The sequence below is a fragment of the Apiospora aurea genome (assembly GCF_038362705.1).
Source record: "Apiospora aurea strain CBS 24483 chromosome Unknown utg000007l_segment0_segment0, whole genome shotgun sequence".
Lineage (NCBI taxonomy): Eukaryota > Fungi > Ascomycota > Sordariomycetes > Amphisphaeriales > Apiosporaceae > Apiospora > Apiospora aurea.
In genome coordinates, this window is record NW_027117394.1 from 1,170,634 (window position 1) to 1,189,524 (window position 18,891).

The window sequence follows — 18,891 nt, forward strand, 5'->3', positions numbered from 1 at the left end:
AGAGAGCACCGAACCATCGGGACTGGTCCGGGTAGGTTATCTCATTTGTACATAAGGCCTCACCCCAGAGCCAGGACTACTCCGTCCGAAGGATAGTCATGAGATGCGAGCGGAGCCAGAGCCCAGCCCCTTCTACTGCAAGGTCTTTCCCGGGAGTCTAGATGTCCAGTCACCAGTATCCCAGCGTCGGTCATACAGCACCAAGCCCACTGTAGTGCAGTATCCTCGCCACCAAGTTTGCCTTGAGTCAAGTTCCTCATTTCGCCTTTTCCTGTCATTCCGGATGAGAGGCCCCGAGGCCTCTAGTGTATCCCACATGTCGCTACTACAATGGCGCACCCATACAGGTACCCAGCCAGCTGTTCTCGCCGGACCATTTCCGGGTTTCACCGGGGTCAAATGGAGATCTCAGAGTTCCTCATACATAAGCCGGACCTGTAGATACTTCATACGATGTACAAAGCAATGGTGTTTACCGAATACCGAATCCCTAGGGAGCCTATCAGATATGACTTAGGAGATTCGTGTCGTCCCTCGCATGAACAAAAATACACGAGTTGGGTCGGGCCTATCACCAGGCACCAGCTAGCTACCACCTGCAACTCGCTACCAGAACAAGTATGCAAACTAGCATAGCTCCGTGCATACAGGCTCTGCATAGAAACCCAACTACACGCACGCGTAAGCATGGAGAGTCACAGACACCCAGACATTCCGTCATCAAGGGGCATCTACAGACATAGACCGCTTGCAATTCTGTCCTTTTATTAATAGACTGTATCCCCTGTTTTGCTTCTTGTCTCATCTTCCGCTTCCCTTTTGTCTCCTTTCCTCTCTCTTTCTCTGAGCCCCCGTCCCTACGCACCAGGTCTCTTCTCCCTTACTTCTGTCTCTTGCTCAGCCAACAACAGATGGGCAAGCACGCACCACGATGCCAAATACACAAGAGATACAAAGAAGCCAAGTACAGCATTGAGACCAGGCTTTTTCCCACCAGTAACAGGGTCTTGACCCAACTGATTCCAGATTTGAAAAGGACATGAGTCCCGGCCTCTCACTTCCATAGTCCCAACAGTCTTGGGTGCATCGAGCATAGCCATGCTGCAACTTCAAACTCTGGTCGACTTGGTAAGTGTCTGTGTGCAACATCAAAGGACGTGGGCGCTGTTTCTAATCAGAGGCCAGTCTCCATGATACCGACGAGGTCCCCTGTGTTCCGGCGTTGGGTTATACTCTGCCCTGGAATTGTTAAATTTGCTACCTTGCCTAGGGAGCATGTCAAGAGCGTGATCTTTCACTATCACAGGGCATACCGTTTCTGCGAGTGTGTGCAAGGAGTGAGCGGAGATTGGAATAACGTAATTTACATTGCCGCGGGCTCGTATATTCAGCTAAGCACAACTTCATAAAAACGCCACGCTATAGATGTCTTGCTAATGATCTGTTGCAGAGTTACACTCTCGATAATTCAACCCAAAAACTCCATGCCATCCAGCAGCCCCCGTGCAAAATTCGAGAGAGAAAAATAAAATAAAGAGAAAATGGCAGAAGAATAAAGGAAGCAAATACTCGATACAGCCCATGCTGTGGATGGGTTAATGACAATCTGTTGAAACAAGCAAGAAAAGAAACAGAGAAAAGAAAAGGAAACAGATAGATACGCAGCGTTAAGGTCTGGTTTATGCAGAAGCAGCGGTAGCAACCATGCTCTGCTCCAAGCCTTCCTGTTGTTTGTTGACGTTGTACTCGTACTGCGAGTTCATGACCAGATCCATCTTGGCCTTGACGTCGTCGGCCTCGTCGTAGCGGTGCACTTCCCGCAGTTCGACCTCGAGCTTGCCGAGGAAGATCATCAAGGTGCTGGGCCCGAGCCCCTTGAACAGCTCGTAATTGAAATCGGGCATGTCCTTGCGCCGCTCAAAGTTCTCGATGTAGTCGACCATCTCGTAGCCCAGGTGGATCCCGGCGTCCGTATCTCGCATCTTGCGGAACACGACCATCAGGATGATACTTGCGTAGACGCGTTCGTAAGGGTCGCCCTTGCCCTCCTTCGAATTGCGAATATCCCGCAGCATGTTGCGGGCCTCCACGTAATACCGGTTCCGTTGGAATATCGCTGCCTGTTCGATCATGAGGTGGAGTTTGTTGTGGCCAAGCATATCGGCTCTTGCTATGAACCGGTCGATCATAGGCTTGGCTTCGTAGAGACCCATCATGCCAGTAGCTTCCATGATACTAATAGTAAGCCCACGCAGGTCATTGACGAAGCCAAAAGCAGCCGTCGATTCGCCCAAGAACGGCTCAAGATGATCGAAGTAGCATTCCATCAGGGCAGGAACATTCTGCGCAAATTCGAACTGGTCCATCCGAGCGAGCTGAGACATGATGATGTAAAGGGGGTGGTGCTCGCCGAACATCTTCTTGCACAGACCACTCACGTATCTGAGGAAAGTCTGGGCCAAGTTCCTTCCCACAGTGTCGTAGAACATGAAGCGAATGGTCTGTTGGCAGATGTAGATGACGAGGCGAGGATCTTGAGGCTCAATGATATACTCCGTGGCAGCAAAACAACGTTGGAAGATGCAGAACGCTCTCTTGATCCTGTCTGGCTGGTTGGACCGGTTTTCGTATAAAAACTCGAAGCCTGGGTTGAAGTCGTTGTACCAAGCATCGAGTTTGACACATTCAGTGTCCAAGAGAGATGTATCGGTGTTTTGAGACAAAGTCCATAACCCAGTCGAAAACGTGCTGGATATGTAATGTCGGGCAAAGAACATGGACTTCTCGGGAAACATGAGAGCATCAGGTGACTCCAGAAGGCGAAGTGTGCCGGAAGGTAAAGTCATCCTCGTCGGTGCATTGCGGCTCGAGTTTGACTTAGTCTTCGACTTGAAGGAGAGCGATGATCCGGAGGACAACAAAGTCTCACGCGACGACGAAGCATGAGATCCACGTGACATGCGCGATCTGGAAGATGCTTGCGAGGCTCCAGAGCCCGCCTTCTCCTGTCCCGCGAAGCGCGATGATGCTGTCACAGAGCTTGGCTGGGTTTGGTCTAACACTGTCGACATCCATGTGCCCGAATCAGCAATGGAAGGATCAGTGGTTTCGCTAAAGGCATAGCTGGGGACCGTGCGCTGTGGCAGTGTGTGGGTGTTGGTATTAGCTGGGTCCAGTTGCGACGTGTTCAGGAACTCCTGCCATCCAGCCGGCGGGACTATGTGAGAGGCGTTGACAACATGCCGCAACGCCGGACCAACTCTCTCCTTGGAAGGAAGCGACCGATCTTGTGGTCTCTCGTGAGTTGGATCGTCTCCTTCTTCAGAACCAACAGGAGGGTGCATGTAGCGCGGGGGGTCCGTTCGAATCCGTGCATCCCCGATGGGATATATGATTGGAGGCTGCCCCCAGGGATCCATGGTGGCTGTATGTTGTTGCTCCAAGATTTGCAGCGCCCGCGCGGATTCCGCTTCATCGGACATCTCAAAGTCCTGAGCAGGAAGCTGCAAGTTTGATCGCGTAGTTGATCGCGCATTGGATTGCGTGTTAGAGTGCGTCGACGATGCGACGCTCTCTTCCGGTTCCTCTGTTGGGGCCCGGCGTCTCTTCTTGTTGCTTTTTGGCTCGGGACGACCTTTGCGCAAGCCCCATTTTTGGTAGATGTGCACCTGGTACATCTTTGGGCTGCATCGTGGCGTGAGTAAAACCAGACCAAGAAGAAGAAAAACACGTCGAATCGATTGGATAAGGAGATACTTACGTGGCGTGGAAGTCATGGTCCTCGCGCATGATGCGCATCACGTTGGGCAACGAGTGGCACATGAAGAGAGCCGAGATGGTGTTTTGGTACTTCTTCCAGTCTTCGGGCTTGGCCCACTTGGACTGAGAGTCGTGTGTGGCCATTCCGCCCCGAGACGGGTCCATGCCGGTGTCCATAGCGTCCATGGCCGGTCGGACATGCGCCGGAGAGAACTCGAAAAATACCGGTAGGGCTTTGTCTTACTCGAGCGTCGTTGTCCGGATTCGCCGTCGGACTTGATTCCTTGCAGATGAAATTGACGAGAGAGGGAGTAGGAATGAGCAAAAGAGAGCGAGGCTGGGTGGGCTGGGGCGGGCGGGTCAAAAGTCAGTCGTTCTGTGCAGCTCACCCTGGTCGTTCCTGGGCGAGCAGGCGAGAGCAGACAATACGCGGGATCAGGCCAGGAGCCGTGAGGATTGGGGGCTTCGAACACGACACCCTTTGCCGAGACCGCCCGCCAAACGGTGATCAGCCAATGGCGTCGCTCCGCATCCTCGCCCGGCCGTCCCAAACGGGACAAGCTCAGAGAGCTAGTCCGATGGCGGGATAGCTTGCCGCTCTCCCCAGCTGGCTTCCCGTCGTGATTGGCCTGTTTGCTCAGATTAGCCGCCCACTGAATCCTGCCGTTACGCCCGCCTTGCTCTTATCGAGCCAGTCCTCGCTCTTCTCAGAACTCAATCCAAGGTGAGGATCTGCAGTTGATAGCTCTCGACCGTCTAAACGTTAGCGGTGGGAGTCGTTGCTTCAGCTTGAACCTCGAAGCGAGCTCTGTACCACGTGACCTCGTTTCAGACAGATAAATGGCTGAAAGCTGAATGGTTCCCATCAAGCAATTTCACACTGCTGCTGTTCAGCATCAATTGGCGCCAACGCCAAACGAAGCAATGCGCCCGCTGCAGGCTGTGTTTGAACATGTTCTTTCTCTTTCTCTACCAGCTCAACTCTACCCTAGGGTATGAAAAAGAGGCAGGCACCTGCCTCCATCAGTGAAGTACCAATATGTGACAAATGCAGAAGTATGTAACAGTAAAGTAAGTAAGCAAAGCAATGCTGAACCTTTTGACGCCCTCTTTTCCCCCCAATCCCCCACCTGATCCTGATGATGCAATGCTGAAGACTTGGCTCATATGAGCCTAAAAAAAAGATGACAAAAAAAAACAATCGGGTTGCCGTTTCGGCTCAATGGGTTCGTCGGTTGAATTGACGATGGTCGGTCTGGTCGGTAGCGTGGGCGGGGAGGGCTTGGTCTTGGCCTGGTGCCCCCCCCGAGTTCCGTGCACGACCGTTGCGGGATCCACACCTGCTGCACCTGCACCTGCACCCAAAGTTTTGATCGTGGATCAAGGATCCCTGATCGTAGCGCAACTCGATCCGCTTCCACAGATCAATTGACTGAGAATCCTTCTAGGGCTTCTAGGGCTGCTCAAGCCTCGTCGTTGCCCCCGCTGATGATGCCGTAGCCTGTGCGCTTCTGCACTTGAGGTGCGCTCTCCGAGGACTCCTGTAGATGATTTCATCATGTCAGCCCCCCCCTGAAACAGTCTTGACCAAAAGCCGCCCATAAAAGGCTGTAACATACCTCTGTGCTCTTCTTCCAGATGCCAGCCCCAGTAGTGTGCATCTCGGCGTCCTCCTCGCGCTTCCAGATACCGGCGCCGGCGGTGTGCATCTCGGCGTCCTCCTCACGCTTCCAGATGCCGGCACCGTTGGTGGACATCTCGGCGTCCTTGGCGCGCTTCCAGATGCCAGCACCGGAGCTCTGGGTGGTGACGGTCTTGTTAGCGGTCTCCGCCACTGGTGCCGCGAAGACGCTGGCGATGACGGTCAAGCCGAAGAGGAGAGTCTTGGTCTGCATCTTGAGGATGGGTGGTGATCTGTTGTTGAGAGAGGAGGGGGCGTGTAAGAACAGGTGACTGTGACGTGATGTCTGGTCTGGATGTCTGATGAAGTTGAAGAAGAGTGACGGACGATGATGTTGGTCAATGGAGAGGGTACGTCAAGGGGTTCTTATATGTAAGATCTTGAGGTAGTGTTGGACGAGATGCTGAAGAATGCAGTGTTACATTTGAAGCATTGGGTGCATCTCGACGCCCCCCCTTATATAGCCGGGTCAGGCATGATCATGACAAACGGTCCAATTATCGAGTGATGCCCCAAAAGGCAGGAGGTACGTGACAGAACGCCATCGAACGTGACGATGGTTTGGGCACCTTGGCCGCCATATCGAGTCGGTGAGGGTAGAGAATACGCGGGGACAGCACACGAGGTGGCTCTGTGGGCGAGGTAGACGATACCCCAGGCCCGACGTCAGACAGCACTTGCCGTCGGACTTGGCCATCGGACTACGATAGCGCAGGCGGTAAGAAAACGAATCAAGAAATACATCACTTTGACCGCATGAATCGCAAAGGCTGGAAAGTTCTTTTCATTCGAAAATACAAGTCGGTAAAAGGCCAGAGATTTACGACGGAACTCGCTGCGTTGAGTGTGATCGGGTTCCGGGGGCCAGCGCTGAGGGCCAATCAGCGCGTACGTGCATGGAGCTGCAAAATGGCGTCGGGAAGCTTGGCGGAGGACGCTGCAGGCCTGCAAGGAACCGCTTTGCTTGCACAGCCAATGCAAGCGCATCCCTGGCGTGCGAGGCTGGTCTGCCCTTGTCGGCCCTAGTCCATGGCGGGGTGATACTGATCAAATGTACAAAGCGACCGGGGCCTGTCAGTGTGTCAACCCCCGCCCCTGCCAGCGGCCCCTGTCGCTACCCCAATTAACCATTGGCCTGGCTGTTGTTAGATTTATAAACTAGAGTATATAACAGGTACATTAGGTATTAAATTAAAGGATAATAAAAGGAAAGAATTATTAAATAAAGACTATTTAAGAAAACTTCCTAAAAGAATATTATTTTTATATTAAATACCTCGGTTATTATATAAATGTAATATTTTACTTTAAGTATAATATTTAATAATTAAATATATAAATCTTTATTAAAGTCACGCTATTAAGTCTTAATAAGACGGGGCTGCAAGTAGGTCCTGAAATAAATAGAATTTGCGACAGAGAAGGAAAGGAAGAGAAAATCGAGCTAGGGCCGATGCGGCAGGTCGGTTTTAGTAACAAGGTGGTGGGGCTAATGTAAAGTCTCCACACTAACTAGCGCACAGGCTAACGCACTATGTTACTATTAATTAAATATAAAGGGTATATTTAAAAACTCTTAAAAAATATATAGTATTAATATTATTAATCTAGATTATTTTTATATAAAATTCTTTTATTAAGTTTTTATTATTAAATAACTTTCCTTTTTCTTATAATTATAAGGGTATTTATTTAAGTAAAAAAGTAATAGTTTTCTTCGTTATTATTTAAAGTTATTTATTAATTAACCTTTTATAATTAACTATTTAATTATAATAGAATAAATAGAAGCATATATATTAATATTACCCCGTTTTAATTTAAATTCTTTTTTTAACCTTAATTATTAACCGTTAATAGTAAAACGTTAACTTAGTTAAAGCTTGTATTTTAAAGTCTATTAAGCTCTTTTCCTTTAAAATTTATTAAGTTTAAATTATAACCTCTTTTTTTAATTTATATATTTTATAATACTTTATCTTAATATACTTTATACGTTTATAGTGAACGGGGTTTTTAATTAAATATTTTATATTATTATTATTATTAAATATAATGATTAACTTTTTAATAATTAAGTTAAGTTTAATTTCGTTTATAAAACGTTAAAGGGAAATAGCTTTTAATAACGTTAAGAAAAGGGATATATATTTAAATTTAATACTAAAGATAATAATAAGGTTTTATTTTCTAAATTTTTAATTAATTATAATACCTATAAGTAAAAAGTACTAGTATTTAAAGGATTTACTATTACTTTTATTACAAGATTACTCGGTGTTAAAGAACCCTTTTAATTTAATATTATTATTATTAAACTTTAATTTATATTTAAGTGAACCTTTTAAGTATTTTAATATAGTTTTAATAATAATGAAATATTATTTAAAAGGGCTTATTAAGAAACGATTTAACTTAGAGATAAATTATACTATATTTAGTTTTAATATTATTATAATATATATTAATAATCTAATCTTATTTTACCTTAATACTCTTATTAAATTAAAAATTTATTAAACTTTTAAATAATAAAATAAGTTCATTACTAAGGTTTATAAGAATAGGTTTAATAATAACGTTTATTAATAAAAAAATGTTTAATTATTTATTTAAAGTAAACCGTTTATTTAAGTTAAAGCTTACGATTTAACTTATCTCGCTTAATGGTTATTTTAAGGAAGTATTTATAGGGGCTTAAATTAAATATTTTAAATCTCTCTTTTAACTTTACTTTAAAATTTAAGATAAATAAACGTTTTAAAGTAAAGCTAAAAATTAGAATATTATTTATATAAACTATTAAGGTTAAGGATCCCTTATTAAATAAAGTATTATTAGTTTTAAACTTAGTTTAATTAAGCTTTTTTAAATAGTCCGAGAGAGTTTTAAATTAAATCCTAAGGGTTTATTTAAGATTATAAAGAGATTTATTAAGTTTAACGATTATACTTAATTACTTAAAGCTAAGCGGTAATTTTATATAAATATCTTTATTAATATCGCTATAAAGGAAAGTAATTTTAATATTTAATTAATCGATATCTTAGTTATTAATATAAGTTAGCGTAAAAAGTGTCCGGTAAGTTTTTTAACGAATTATTAAGGTAAAAGTTTTAATATAATTAATACTATATTTTTTTAAAACCGCGAGTTATTTAACGTATTTTATAATAAACGATTTAACCTTTAAATTTTAGTTTATATTTATAAATTTATCGGTTAATAAGAATATTAACGCTATATAATCGTTTTATTATAATTTAAATATAGTTATTTTCGATAGATTTAATTTTATTTCTTTCGTTAATTACCTATTCTTTAGTTTTAAGTAAGGCTATAATTTCCCGATAAGATTTAAGCTCGGTATGTAAAGTTTTAATTACGTTATAATAATAAGCGATCTTTAATTTATTAATATCTTTAAGCTATAGTTTCGATTAAAAAGGGATAGATAAATCCTAGTAATAATTAAATTCCTTAATTTAAAATTCGATTTTAAGTAAAAAAGTTTATTCTTAAGGTATTATTTTTAATTAATTATAATTAATTAATTATTAAAGAACTTTTTAATAATTAGTTTATTTCAAGGAAACGAGTTATTTATATAGAATAATATTAAATCCGAAGGGGTATTAATTAAAAAGTCGTTATAAAGTAATTAATTATTTTCCCGTTATCGTTTTAAGGTATTTTAATCTTTATATTAAAGGAGACGTTATATAGATTATATTTTTTTAATTCCCCATTTTAATTTATATAATAAGGTTTTTTATAAAGGAGGGTTAAAACGTTAAAATTTATAGGAATATAGAGAGATTAATGTAAGGAAAAGGTATTTTAATATAAGGTAATATTAAAAAGTTAAGCATAAGTATTAATAAGGTGATTTATATTAATTTAAGAAGGGTAATTAATTTATTAAAGAAAGTTTTTTTAACGGTCTCGATAAAATTTATAGTAATATTTTAAAGTTAAAATATAGTGTTAATATTATAATTTATTAAGATATAAATATTATATCTATTATTAAGTTTTTTAAGTTTCTTTTCTTTAAGTATTAATTTATAAGCTTTATAATTAAAACGGTGAGGTTAAAAGTTAATAGGCGCTTAATTTATTTTAATTTAAATTAAAGTTATACTTAATAGGGTTACGTTTAAGGTTTAATATTAAGTAAATAAAATACCTTTAAAGATTTCTCTTTAAAGTTTAAAAGGTAGGTTATTATTATTTATAGTTAATTTAATTAAGCTTTAAAGAGTTTAATATAAATATTTAATTAAGCCGGCTTACTTATATTAATAAAGAGCGGTGAATTTAAGTTAAATTCCTTTAAAGGTAAAGAAAGTAATAAAGATATTATTCTTAAATTTATTATTATTATCGGTTTTATAAGCTTAAACTTTACCGTTTATTTGGGGTTTTATTTATTAAATATTTAATTAAATAAAGTATTTAATATTAGATTTATATTATAATAAGTAGATTTTAAAGTATTTAATTATATTATTTATTATTAAAAGGTAATATAATTTGTTAATAGTGGTAAGTAAAGTAATAGGATCGTTAAGGTCGATATATTATTTAACTCTTTTTAAAGTATTACGAAGGACTTTAATATAATAATTTTAAGTTTTACTTTTACTTAATATATATACTTCATAGATTAGTTTTTCTTCATTATTTATAATTAATAAAATATTATATTTAATAATATATTAACGATACACCTTATAATTAATATAATTTAAACGTTAATATAAAAATTAAAAGGTTATAAAGTTAATAATATTCTTTATTATACGAATTATAAAGGTTAAAGTATTAATTTTAAATAATAATTATTTAATTATATTAATTATAATAAAGTAATTAAAGAAATAAAAGTGCTTATAAAAACGGCTAGAGTAAATAAGAATAATTTTAAAGGAGGTAAGCGATATAAAGGTAATTTAAGTTTTATAAGTATTTTAATAGAAATAAAATCCCGGTCGAATAATGAACTTTTTAATAGTAATAAGGTTAATTTTTATAAAAAGTATAAATAAAATATCTATTAAGATTATTCGTTAAATATTATCTCTATATTATACGGTAATTAAAATATTATTAACGTTTAAAGTAAAAGCGTTAATACCGATATTAATTATAGTAATAAAATTAAAGTACTCTTTAAAGTTAATAAATATCTATTTATTATAATATAAATATATTAAAGAACTACCGTTAAAAGTTAATTAAGACCTTTAATAAAGCGAGTAGGAATTTTAAGTTTTATTTATAATATATCGATAAGTAAATCTTTAATAATATAATAATACTTTAATTAAACTTTAATAGAATAATTACTAAGAAACCGTTATTTAATTAAATAGTTTACGGCTTCGTTAAAGTCGGTAAAGTAATAAGAAGGTTAAAAGGTAATACTATAAAAGGGGTAATAATAAGTGTTATATTTAAATTATTTTAATTATAATAGGATTAACTTAAGTTTTTATTAAGTATTTTAACTCTTTAACGAAACTTAAGGCATTAAAAGAGATATTTATTATTTCTATAATTAATATAGTTTAAGAATTAATTATAAATATTATAGATTTTAATAAAGTTATTATAATTAATAGGGATAATTTAAATAATTTCCCGGGGTTTAAAAATAATCCCTTTAAAGTTTTAAGCTTAAACTTTAAGTTTTTAATAAAGTAATCCTCGTTATTAAAGTAAGCGTTATTAAAGTGAAAAGTAATAATATAAGAGCGCTTAGTTTAATTAATAAGTTTAAATTATTTATCCTAAGTTTTAAATATTAAATTAATTAAAGAAATAAGAAATCCGTTATCGATATCTTTAATTTTATAAGACATTATTATAAAGGTTTTTTAAGTATTAAAAGCGTCGTTTAAATTTATTATACATTAAAGTTATTTAAATTAATCCGGTATATTTTAAAATAATTATAAAGCGTTTATTTGTTAAGTGATTTCGATTTAATAATAATTATATTTATCGATGCTTTTTAAGTAATAGAATTTAATATTTAAAAGGTATAATATTAAATCGATAAGGTGAATAGCCCTTTATTATTAGTAATATTACTTAAGGTTATAAAAGATTTAAAAAGTATTGTTTTTATTATTAATATTTAACTTTATGCGGATAGTTTAACTAAGTTTATTACGAATAGCGGAGAGTAAGTGATTATTTATAATATTTTATTAAATAAATACTTTAATATAGCGGTTTTAAGCGTTAATAATAATAATATATATAAGAGGAGAAGGAATAAAAAGGTTAAGTTTTTTAAAGGTATTTAAGAATATTTTAATTATCCTTTTATTTAAAGTAGCGTTCTTTAGTTTTATAAAGAATTTATTTTAATTAAAGCCTTTATTTTTAAAAATAAATATTCTATTAAAGTAATTATTGTTTTTAATAAGTTTAAAGGCGGAAATATAAAGGTTTAAGTTTTTAAGGTATAGTCGGTTAAAATAATACGTTATTTCTTTTTTAAATATAATAAAGTTATTTCTAATAAAGGAATAAAGAAATGAATTATTAAACTTAATAAAACGGGGCTTTAAAAATTTAAGGTTACTTTTTAAGTTAAGGTAATTCCCCGGGGTATCGTTTAATTTAAAAGGTTTATCTTTAAAAATATAGTTATTATAAGTATGTAAACGAGTATTTATATTAAGATTATAATCGTTAACGTTAAAATCGTTAAAAAGAAAAGATAGTTAGTTTTATAATTAATAATATTTTATAGCTTTAACTTTTAATTCCTTTTTTAAATTTTAAAAGCTATACCGTAAAAGTAGTATATAAATAGTAAAATACTATAAAAGATCGTTAATATTTAAAAAGTTATTAAATAGTACGTTAGATCGATTAAATAATTAATTTCCCTTTTAACTTTTACCTTTATAATTTTTACTATATTAATTAATATTAAAGCTTTCGCTTATAATACCTTTAATAAAAAAGATTATAAGGTCTTAAGTAAAATTAAATACACTAAATAAATATAGAGAATAAAGATAAAAAGGTAAAGGAGAAAACTTAATTAAAATAGTAAATATAATTAATTAAGTATATATATAAATAAATCAAGGTAAGTAAAGGTAGGTCTTTAAACTTATAATAACGTTTATAGTAAAAGATTATAAATAAAGTATAAACGAGATAAATTAAAATAATAACGGAAAAAAGTAATAAGGAGTTTTTTATTAAGGAGATTAATAGCTTAATAAAAAGAATAACTTAAATAAATTTAATAATAAATATTAAGGCCTATAAATATAAAAAAGATAATAGTAATAAAGAGTTTATTAATATTTCTAGTAATTTAAGTTAAATAGTATTAAAAAACCTATAATAATTAATAGATCGTATTTTTACGCGGGGAAAAGATTTAATTACGGATTTATTAATTATAAAACCTAGGTTTAAAATTTATTAAACTTATAAATTAAAGTATATAATAAGTATATTAAATATTAAATTAAAGGATAATAAAAGAAAAGAAATATTAAATAAAGACTATTTAAAAAAACTTCCTAAAGGAATGCTATCCTTATACCGAATACCTCGGTTGTTACATAAATGCAACAGCTGTCAGAGTTGCAGATTAAAAATCTTCAAGCAGCAAGCATGCTTTCTGGAGCCCGGCCGGTGGGTACACGACTATGACTCTATGCATCGGTACCTAGCAAGTGGCTCTCGAGCGGACGGCAGTGCCTCTGCCCTCGTCTTGGGCTTCGAAGCAAGAGGCTTTTGGGATAGTCGGCCGTCCCCTGTGCCGTTTCTTCCTTCTTTTCTCCCTTCGAATCGCCACCAATTTCGTGGTGGTGTCGCTGTCAGACAGGCCGATATGTTTCAAGAGGGCGAACGCCGCCAGAGCTGCGACTGTCTACATGCCTACATGCACGCCGAATCTGGGCTTTTACCAAATATCGGGCCAGTACCGCTGCCAGTTACCGGTCTGTCGGTTCACCGAGCCAGCTCAACCTGGGATTTATGAAGTTGCTACCCGTTTGTGCATGCAGCATGTGTACGAGACTCTGGGGGACAGCCCTGAGCCCACTCCCAACCGTTGGTGTCCACCTTGGCCGGTGATTCGCTCTGCGGTAGTCCCAAGTAGTCCCAACGTCATCTAACGGACTATTACCGTATTGAAATCCCGTTCCATGGCGCCGGTACTTGGCTGGGCGAGCCTATACAGGGGAAATGACTCCCTGTGATTGGACCCTGGACCCCTGTCGCGGCTCCTGTGGAAGCAAACACGCCGGCGCGTGTGTCGTCTTCTGCCACACACGCCCCCCCCGGAGTCCCTGGTTACGTGGTGTGCCCTTGTCACTGTTTCCAACAAGAACTAGTAGATGTCTCTAAGCCCCCTGGTGGAAGCCGAAATTAATCGCGATTCGACCATGGTGGCACATAACCCGATGCCGTGGGACGTTTGATGGTTGCCATGCACTCCATCCATGCCTCTTGCTTGAGTGTGTTGGCACAAGGATCATGGGTATCACAACCATATTACTTCGACTGAAAGTACACCACATAACATTGAAACTGAAAGTACCGTGGAGCTCTCGATATTGCTATTTTGGCCTCATCCCGACTCGAAACCAACATCCTAATCTCGTTGGCACATCTGGATAGCTTCTCTACCCATGTGGCAAGCGAAGCCTCGTTCGTACCGGCAATAGTTCCAGTGGAGCCTCATCTGAGATACATAGCCCAGTGAAACATCCGTCCTGTTGGTGGCCTTTCTTCTGAAGTCAAGGACGGCATACACAAACGAGATGACACGGCATCCCTCTTGAAACCAGTACACATCACAATTTCAGCAATGTTGGGGAACCCTCAGCCTCTCCCCCGTGACGAGTCTTGGATGCAGGGAGAGTGTAACCACCACACCGTATCCAGACCTGTCAAATTTCACTCCCGGCTGAGAAGCCGAATCATGCACCTCGGGAACATGCACGCCTCATTTAGAACCATTTTTCACGTCAATGAACACAATCTGCTTTTATCCGGCGAAACCGGAGCTGAAACCCACTATGACCGATCACTTTGAGATGAGACAGCCAGTGATTAAGGGTGGTCCGCCGACGCTCACTACACCGCAACCGAACAGGGAAGACGGGAATCAGAATATGACCGTTTGTAGACTCTCTCTTCTCCCTCTCTCCCTTTTGGGGTGATGTGAATGACACGTAGGATAAGCTAATGCAGGAACCGCGGCAGGCTACATTTCATGCAATACCCGGCTACGGGCAGGCCGCCACCACGCAAAGAGAATGCCGTGTCACCCTCGATAATAGGTCAGCTGCAACAAACGCGTGCTCACAGCTGCAGTGTCCAAATTTGCCACCCGTCATGATCGGCACACAAAAAGAAAGTACCGGGAAAACCTTTTCGTTTGAAGTACACAGGCAATGTGGCATGCGCCAAATGCCGCTTGTTTGATAAGCAAAAATAGGGGGTACGATCAGTATCCCAGCTATGCAAAGATGCGAAAAGTTGTGAGCCACGTCAAGGGTGGAGCCACGACAGATATACAGAACTTAATTCGCTTCATTGAAGTAAGTGATAAGCTTGTTTACTTGTAGTACAGAGCAATTGCAAGTTTGTCGAGGTTTCGGAAACGCAGCCTCTTGAGCTCAGATTTGATCCATCATCGTAGTCCTTGCCTTCTTCCCCAAAATGAGTGCCGATAAAGTGGATGGCCGTGCTTTGCTGTCATGCCAGCAATGCCGTTTGTGGGTAGGTTTAGAGGAAACTTTGTGCTGGCCGAAATGTCCTTTCCGAATCCACACTCCGCGCGTCCTTTGTCGGGTCGTGTTGTCTAATGTGTATCCCGAAGCCGGTTGTCGAGAACCCCGTACCACCACCAGTGTTGGTCTCCGCGGTGTTCAACCAGCTGGAGACTGGCTTGACAGTATCCAGGCGCTCGCCGCGCGGAGATAAGGGTGCTGCCAGAAGAACGGCGCCGAGCGCCAAGCCAGCTAATACGCTTGTAGTCTGCATCTTTTGTTGATTGACCAATGATATGGTCCTGATAGAAAGGTCGAGTTGTTCATCGGTCTTTGGTTCCAAGTCTCGCAGTGGAATGATCCAAGTAGTGGTATTTTGTTCATTTATAGATTCGATACTATATACTTGCTACACCTCTGTTTCTGCTCTACTTTGGCTACAAGTTTCATATTGGTACTGTCCATTGCTTGCTGGCATGCATGTAGTTCTCTGCATGGAAGAGTATGCGGTGCCAATTCTTTGGAACCCTTTTAAGTTGCAGACAAGTCGTCAATTTAATACCATGTGATCAACAGACATAGTAGTATATCGTTCTATAATTAGGTTTGTCCAAGTGACCCATATATGGACTTGCATCGCAAGAGCCTCATTGGTTACCTGCAGCTTCAACGCCCGTCGAAGAACCAGACAAGTTCCCCTGCCTGCATGAGACCAACCGACATTCCAATAACTGGCCTAGGCGCGCGGTTCTCTCGGGCCCCCTTTTCTTGTATAGTATGCGTACGACAGTGCCGCCTCTACACGTCGCGAGCTAGCTGCAAGCAGATGCCCTTTCGAGGCCGCGGTGCGGCTTGGCAGCTGCATGATATTGATGATATTGCAACCCAACACGGAGAGACGGGCCTGGGCAACGACGCAGACAATTGCCCCGTAGGGAAGGTGACGTTGAAGAGAGAGGTGAAAAGAAGTCCGGGCCGAGCCGCTAGTAGGGCTGGTAAAAAACCGGTTTTTTACCAATCTACTAAACCATACGAGTATTAAAAAAATCAGTTTATCCCACTACGTTAATTTTTTAAAATTACTTAATTTTAACTTCTTTTACGCGTCTCCGTAAATCTTAATTTTCCATTTAAATAATAATAAATCGAGAAATTACTCGAAACCTGCTACGGCGCACCTTAAAACAGGCCTTTGGTGGCCTTGCTAACCAGAGTGGGGCGAGGGCGTGCGAGAGATGGCCCGAGCGCCACCTGACTTTTCCCCACCTATTTAGATAAGGAAATCGTCTCGGCAAGGCTGGACCTTTTCCTTCTTTCCCTATCTTTTTCGGTTTTCCACAATAAAGCAATAACCTGTAGCCTTGCCTCCCGAATTGCTGTAACTGTGATAAAACCACGTTTTTATAATAATTTAACTTATTAATAATATAATAAAATAATATTTTTAAGTTATTTATAATAATATAGGTAAATTAAAATTAATAATCTATAAACGTTATAATAATTAAAAAGGCTTTAATACTAATAATAAGGTTAAATAATATTTAAATATATATATCTCTTATACCTTATAATAATTTAATAACGCATTATTTTAACCTTTAATTATTACGTTTAATTAATATTTTATTCTTAATTAAAAAGGGTTAATAAACCGTTAATTCGCGAAAATAACTTTTATTAACGGCCGTTCTTTTAATTTATTCGATTTAAATAAAATAAAATAAGCGTTTTTTATACTTTATTCTATTGATTAATTACTTAAACGTTATATGATCGGAGGTATATTACTTTATAAATAATATTTTTAAATAAAATCTAATATAAAATAAACTTTAAAAAAATACTTTATATTAATATTATTTATAATAAATCGAATAACGTTTTATAAGATCGAATATTTAACGTTTCTATTTAAATTTGAAGATTTCTAGCATTTTATTAATAAATTATTAATATAGAAAATTAATTTATAATTATTAAAGCTTACCTTTAAATCCTTATTAAAATCCTTATAAACATTATCGATAACGACCTTTAACGCATTAATAATATTTTAATTAATACTTATAATATAATATAACGTGGTTTACTACTACACGACGTATATTACTTAGCGACGCACCTTTTTTATTTCTCGACCTTTTTATATAAATTAAATTAATTATAACGTAGTTTATTACTACGCGACGTATATTACTTAGCGACGCACTTTAATTTAATTCTAATATAATTAAATTTCAACGCGTAATATGTCTATAACTATAATCCTTAATTAATCCCAAAAGATCGGATAGTTTTAGTAATTTAAGCGACACGAAACGGACCGAATTAAATAAACTAAAGAGTAGTAGTAAAAGTTTATAATATACCCGAATTAACTTTACGTTATCGAATTTACGGCTAAACTTTAAAACGCGCAATCCGACCGAAACGATATAAAATAAATCTAATTAAAAAGGAGGTACTTTATAAACATATAATTAATTTAAATATTCGAGGGATACGTCCCGATTTCGTTAGTGTAAAAAATATAACTAATTTCTTTATCGCGTTACGCGGCGACGACCGCGTCGGTAAGTATTAGGTTAAGCGTTTTATTAATTATAACCTAGATTTAAAGATTAAAATAAATCGTTAATACGATTATTAAAAAGTTTTTTATGAAGATTTTAAAGTTATTTTTATTTAATTTATATTAATCGTAAATATAAAGGCGAAATACGAGATCGTTAACGAAAATATTTAACATTTTAACGAAACCGGTTTTATAATAAATATAATCGGGTTAATATTCGTTATAATATACGCCGAGCGGCGTAAAAAGGCGAAATCGGTTTAACTTAATAATCGGGAATAAGTAACGGCGATTAAGTATATTAATTCGTAGGGTTAATATATTCCGCCGTTTTTAATTGTTTAAAGCTAATATTATTTCGCGAATTAATCCCGCGAAACCGATTTATTAAGCGATTAAATAATTAAGCCGATTTTTAATAATTAGATTAATAACGAAATAAGTTTAGATTAAATTAAATATTTTAATAAATATATTAAATCGTGAACGAAGGGTCGCTATCGCCTTTTAATTCTTAACGGCTATAAAAGCTATATTTCGGCCGAATTCGAGGTATACTATTAAAATAACGATAACGTGGTTTACCACTACGCGACGCATATCACTTGGCGACGCACCTTTTCCACTTCTCGACCCTTTTACATAAATTAATTCAACCACAACGCTTAAAATCAATTAAAACTACTCGCTATCCGATTCCTCGCTTGATTCTATATCCTTTTCACATGTTCGCGCATTATGACCTGTCTCGCCGCAAACACCACAGCGCCTTCCACCGGTCGCCCTCCGCTTCGACGAACCCCCATTTTCACCTTCATCGGGCGCTGAACGCTTCCCTTTTGCCTTCTCGTCCTGTAGCTGCTGAGATTCCTCAATAGTAAGGGCTCCTCCAAGCTGGACTCGCGACTTTTTGGCTCTCCGGCGCTTAGAAAGTGCCAAATTAGCCTCCTCCAGCATATGCATCCTATCGCGCATAAGGGTCATTTCATGGGCCATTTTGGTCATACCCTTCGCCATCTGGTCTACCGCATCTAAAATCGGCGTCGGAGAGCTTCCTTGATGGGTAGACACCCTCTTTTTGATATAAGTAGAGTGCTTAGTTGTTTGTTGGG

The 18,891-nt window shown here is 37.9% G+C and overlaps 3 protein-coding genes across 3 annotated transcripts; all 3 read right to left on the reverse strand.

The window, feature by feature from the left end:
- Nucleotides 1-1,679: 1,679 nt before the first annotated feature.
- PG986_010641 (Clr5 domain-containing protein) lies at nucleotides 1,680-3,945 on the reverse strand (the record flags this gene model as incomplete). The annotated part of the gene is made up of 2 exons (XM_066846863.1): nucleotides 1,680-3,684; nucleotides 3,761-3,945. The coding sequence occupies 2 exons, from the start codon at nucleotides 3,943-3,945 to the stop codon at nucleotides 1,680-1,682; spliced, it is 2,190 nt and encodes a 729-aa protein (XP_066696354.1).
- A 1,277-nt stretch (nucleotides 3,946-5,222) lies between these two features.
- Nucleotides 5,223-5,654, reverse strand: PG986_010642 (uncharacterized protein; the record flags this gene model as incomplete). The annotated part of the gene is made up of 2 exons (XM_066846864.1): nucleotides 5,223-5,300; nucleotides 5,379-5,654. 2 exons carry the CDS (start codon nucleotides 5,652-5,654, stop codon nucleotides 5,223-5,225), a joined length of 354 nt encoding a protein of 117 aa, XP_066696355.1.
- Nucleotides 5,655-15,217: 9,563 nt separating this feature from the next.
- On the reverse strand, nucleotides 15,218-15,475 carry PG986_010643 (uncharacterized protein; the record flags this gene model as incomplete). The annotated part of the gene is made up of 1 exon (XM_066846865.1): nucleotides 15,218-15,475. The coding sequence occupies one exon, from the start codon at nucleotides 15,473-15,475 to the stop codon at nucleotides 15,218-15,220; it is 258 nt and encodes an 85-aa protein (XP_066696356.1).
- Nucleotides 15,476-18,891: the final 3,416 nt, after the last annotated feature.